Source organism: Solanum tuberosum, unplaced genomic scaffold, assembly GCF_000226075.1.
Source record: "Solanum tuberosum cultivar DM 1-3 516 R44 unplaced genomic scaffold, SolTub_3.0 scf00392, whole genome shotgun sequence".
NCBI classification, from domain to species: domain Eukaryota; kingdom Viridiplantae; phylum Streptophyta; class Magnoliopsida; order Solanales; family Solanaceae; genus Solanum; species Solanum tuberosum.
In genome coordinates, this window is record NW_006239342.1 from 370,783 (window position 1) to 376,289 (window position 5,507).

The following is a 5,507-nucleotide window of genomic DNA, read 5'->3' on the forward strand; positions in this document are numbered from 1 at the left end:
GTGGGTTGGGGGCGTGGGGGTAACCTATTGTCTCAATTGATAATCGTTCCCATTCAATATATTCCATATTTTCTTTATCTCATTGCTGTTTGGTATTGAACAGCTCTGTTTTGCTGCTAAAACCTGGTACGGAGGGTTTTTAGGCATGATGGTTTTTGGTGCAAGTGAAGTGAGCAGAAATGTGGACCTTGGCGACGAGACAACCACAATGATGTGCAAATTTGTTATCCGAGCATCAGACGAATCCATTACCAAGGAGATTGCTTCAGATTTTCAGGGTTGGTTGGATGACCTAACTGATGGCGGTGTTGAATACATGCCTGAAGATGAAGTGAAGGTGACTGCTGCTGAAAATCTAAAGATTTCAATGGAACGAATAGCCTTACTAAAGGCAGCAAGACCTCGCCCTAAGTCTCCAAAATCCGAGGATGAAGAAGAGGAGGAAGAAGAAGACGATGAGAACAATAAGAACGATGACATACTTAACGTTGAAGGTGGTAAAACAAAGGGACCAACTACTCTATTCAAGTTGACAGCAGAAGAAGCCGAGCATCGAGCACTTCAAGCAGCTATTATTCAAGAATGGCATATGCTCTGTAAAGATAGAAACACCAAAGTAAATTAATTTTTTTGCTTACTTTCTTTTGACATATTTTGGTTTGATAATTGATTTAGAAGTTAGTTGATTGAAATGAGTTCCAAATTTGTTTTTATGTAATTCTAGTTTATTTCTTTTCTCCCAGTTTTGTAATTTCTATGTACCTTTTTGAAGCACTCTGAGGCTGTAAATTAATTCTATTACTACTATATTTTTGTTTGTTCAAATGAACTTTTATCGACCTTTTTTTATATAATTTAATTTCCTCTCCATAGTTGATATTAGGATCTTGTGGAATATTCACAGTTTGATAGCCAAAAAAGAATTACTTTATATTAGATTAACAAATTTCACTATGGCAAATACTTACAGCATACATCAACATTCTTTTTTTTATACAGGCCAAACACATATGCAAGTCCTTAAACTTGTCTCTAAATTTCATTAAACTTGTCTCTAAATTTCAATTTGACACTTTTTTTCAAAGAATCAACATAGTGGAATGTGTGTACTTCACATGCAATGACATGGCATAAAAACTAATTAAAAACACATACACAACTCCTCTAACTTGCCCCCATTTTTCATTCCATTTTAATCCTTCAACTCTATTTTATATAGTATCATTTAAACACAAAACACTAAATTTATGATTTCTTCATTTTTGTTTATGTTCTTCATTTCCACTTTTTCATTTTAAAAATCAACGTCATATCTTTTTTTAAAAATAAAATAAAATAATGGATGAACATCATTTTTTAAAAAGAATATTTTTTTTAGAGTTTCTGTACATTATTGTGTGAAAAGTGTGTTGATTTTCTTTTTTAACAATTAATTAAATTAAAGAACACCACATATTTTTTTTTTCATATCTAGTCTATTTGGACTAACTCAAATACCAGCATTCTAATTTTTCATTCAACTAAATACTAGTAAAAAAACTCATGTTCATTGCTAATTAATAACACTATAAAAGAATGTTGAAACTCGACAGACTTTGTTGAGTTATCATTGATTTTCTTAAGAAAAACAATCGACGCACTTTCGTCGGTTATTTTTCACGCAAAATATAGGGAAACTCTTAAAAAGGAAATTGTTATTTTTAAAAAAAAAAAATCAATGATCATCCATCAATTTTAAGTTTTTACAATAACTAACGGATGAACGCCGATTTTAAAATGCAAATGTGCAGTTGAATAACATATATAGAAATAAAGAAATCATAAAATTAGTATTTTGTGTTAAATGGTACATAAAAAAAAATAGAGTTGAAGGGTAATCTTTTATTATTATTTTAAAAAATACTTTTTTTTGTCTTTCACTCTCTTAGAGAAAGTGTGATGCACACATTCTGCCATATCACTTAGAAGTGCCAAAATGGAACATAAAAATTGGAGTTGAAGGGTTAAAATAGAACAAGGTTGAGTTGAAGTGCCAAAATAAAATTTAGGGACAAGTTTAAGGGTCTGCACATGTGTTTGAACTTTTATATATATATTTTCATGACAGAAACCAGATCACATGTATGTCAAAAAATTGTACATTAAATTAATTTCCAAACATGGTATTTATGAATTCAAAACAAACCTATGAAAAAAAGAAGAGCAAAACAAAAGATAAAAAAATTCTAGTGAAGACATGGTGGAAATATCTATTTTAAAAGCTTATGAAGAAAATAAAATAATTGAAAAGAGGACATGTTTGTTTTATCTCATGAAAAGTTGAATAAAAAAAAAGTAAATATAGAGTAGATAGGAAAGAACAAGGAGAACAATAAATTTAATGTATAACTTAATGAAAAGTAAAAAATTATTTGACTTATTGAAAAGTAAAAGATCACTAAGAGATTTTAGAGAATATACTATTAAAAAACACTATAATTAATTATAAATTTCTTCGCTGGTCTGTCGTTATTTAGTTTGTAGCTAATGAAAATTTGTCGCTAACTCATCACTAAGTAGAATTATCGATCGATTTTACTGTTTAGTTACAAAATTCTATGAAATGATCATTTCTAATTTCGTAAGCGATTCAATAGAAATGGAGAAATTTTGAATAAATGCATTGGAACTTGCTAATCGGAAGAGAAAAAAAAAAAGCAATGCCAAAAACTCGATGAAAATAAAAGACTTTTAGCTAGCAAGATAGTACAAAAAAAAGTTGATTCTAGTAATTTGCTAAATCTATCTCCAAACAGAATGCTATTAATAACTTAAATTACTAGCTTCTTATCTCCCTAACTAACCTTAAAATCCATATTAGATTATAACAAAACATTTATCTCCAAACAGAATGTTATTAATGACTTAAATTACTAGCTTCTTACCTCCCTAACTAACCTTAAAATCCATGTTTGCATATTTGATTGATTTCAGATATATATTTTTTTTAAAAAATAGAAATACTTTTGAAATTTACAAATTAAATAAGCCATAAACGTTTATGTGATCATAAACTATCTCGTTAAAGATAAAATGATAAATTTAAAATTAAATTATTTCCAAACATAAAATATTCATTTTGGAATAAACTAAAATTAAAAAATATGTCACATAAAATGTAACATTGAACATAATTAATGAACTAACTGTAAGCTTCGTAGTAAATAATAACTATACATGATAAGCTCCAAACTAAAATTTGTGAATCAAATTGAAATGAAACAAAATAATTTTTAATTAAGGTTTTCAAAGTATCATTTAATCATCTTGAAATCTTAACTAATTGTAAACTTCACAATTGCTATACTAAAGTTTGTGTATTGCAAATATTGGGAAATTCACATTTCGACCACATTTAAAACATTATTCGCATCATATCAATAAAAGAATATAGTTACACTATTCACAATTTTTTAAAATTGAATATGACTTCACCATTATGAGCGATACATTTCAACCAACACCTATGCAATTCACTATCTTGAAATACAACTAAGTAAATCTTTAATTAAAATATCATTTGATCATCTTAAAATCAGAGTTATTACAAATTTATTATACTTTTCTGAATATCTATCTATACTTATAAATTAAAAAAAGATATATCATTTCTGATTTAATTATTCTGTGTACACTTTACCACCACTTCGGCTCATAATCCAAAAAACAATCTTAGATTTGATTTAAAGATGTAACAATTCAATTTAAGAAATTGTCAACATTAATTTTTATACTTTATTCAAGAAACTTCAAAAGCTTTACAACTCTACAAAAAGCTAAAATAGTAGTAATTCCAAGCCAAAAATAGGTGAATATCTTTATTACCATCTTATCTCCAACTAACTTATTAACTCTTTCATTACTACAAAGGAAAATTTTTCAAAGTTACTTTTCCCACCATGAAAACTTGACATTCGTCTTCACAAAACTTTAGAACATGCAGAAAAATCCAATGCTAAAACCTCCCTCGTCTTGACACGAATTCGTATTTGATAATAGTTCTCTCAAGTTTGTTTAGTATAAAAGCTCGGACTTACCATCTCAATATCTAGATTCAATCAAAGTAATATATCTACTGTGAAGAAATGTTAGTACATTAGAGCTCACCTCTATGACTATTAAGTACTTTGATACAATGAAAAACTCATTGACTCTGTTTAAGAAGCAATTTTGTGTTTCTCTATGTTTTCTTGTGTTGTTTTTCTCTATTGCTGTAGCACAAGAGCTTCTTTTTAATGGAGATGTTTCCAAGAAATGTAAGGAGGGAACAGGATCCAGTTACCTTTGTTCTTGGGCTAGCGATAACAATTTTGCTCCATCCCTTGTACGACAATCAACCTTGAATTCACGAGTATATACTGTATACACACCTCCACAACCTTCATCATCTATCTATGAGACAAAACCTCCTAAATATCCTTATCCATCATATAGGCCCTTTCACAAAGTGTCTTATGCAAATTATCCTCAACCAAAGGTCTATAGGAGATCACTATTAAAAATTATACCAACTTCAGCTTATGACCAACCATCTCCACCACCTCTTCAAACACCTCCTACTTACCAGCCACCACCCCTTCCTGCCTACAAACCTCCACCAAGCCCACCACCCCCTCCTACCTACAAACCTCCACCAAGTCCATCGCCTCCTCCACCACCTCCTCCTGCCTACAAACCTCTACCAAGTCCATCACCTCCTCCACCGCCCCCACCACCCTCTCCTGCCTACAAACCTTCACCAAGTCCATCACCTCCTCCACCACCCCCTCCTGCCTACAAACCTTCACCAAGTCCATCACCTCCTCCACCACCCCCTCCTGCCTACAAACCTTCACCAAGTCCATCACCTCCTCCACCACCCCCTCCTGCCTACAAACCTTCACCAAGTCCATCACCTCCTCCACCACCCCCTCCTGCCTACAAACCTTCACCAAGTCCATCACCTCCTCCACCACCCCCTCCTGCCTACAAACCTCTACCAAGTCCATCACCTCCTCCACCGCCCCCACCACCCTCTCCTGCCTACAAACCTTCACCAAGTCCATCACCTCCTCCACCACCCCCTCCTGCCTACAAACCTTCACCAAGTCCATCACCTCCTCCACCACCCCCTCCTGCCTACAAACCTCCACCAAGTCCATCGCCTCCTCCACCACCCCCACCTGCCTACAAACCTCCACCAAGTCCATCGCCTCCTCCACCACCTCCTCCTGCCTACAAACCTCTACCAAGTCCATCACCTCCTCCACCGCCCCCACCACCCTCTCCTGCCTACAAACCTTCACCAAGTCCATCACCTCCTCCACCACCCCCTCCTGCCTACAAACCTCCACCAAGTCCACCGCCTCCACCACCCCCTCCTGCATACAAACCTCCACCAAGTCCATCGCCTCCTCCACCAAGCCCACCACCCCCTCCTGCCTACAAACCTCCACCAAGTCCATTGCCTCCTCCACCGCCACCACCTG

At 34.0% G+C, this 5,507-nt stretch overlaps 2 protein-coding genes across 2 annotated transcripts in view; both read left to right on the top strand.

Annotated features, from left to right (window-relative positions):
• Positions 1–807, top strand: part of LOC102598453 (protein TPLATE) — a 10,760-nt gene extending 9,953 nt beyond the window's left edge. Inside the window, exon 7 of the mRNA XM_006362811.2 lies at positions 104–807. Coding sequence (XP_006362873.1) covers positions 104–625 — 522 coding nt within the window. The 3' untranslated portion in view covers positions 626–807. The remainder of the gene's footprint in view (positions 1–103) is intronic.
• A 2,972-nt stretch (positions 808–3,779) lies between these two features.
• LOC102579924 (basic proline-rich protein) overlaps positions 3,780–5,507 on the top strand; it is a 2,472-nt gene continuing 744 nt past the window's right edge. The window contains exon 1 of the mRNA XM_006362842.2: positions 3,780–5,496. Coding sequence (XP_006362904.1) covers positions 4,151–5,496 — 1,346 coding nt within the window. The 5' untranslated portion in view covers positions 3,780–4,150. The remainder of the gene's footprint in view (positions 5,497–5,507) is intronic.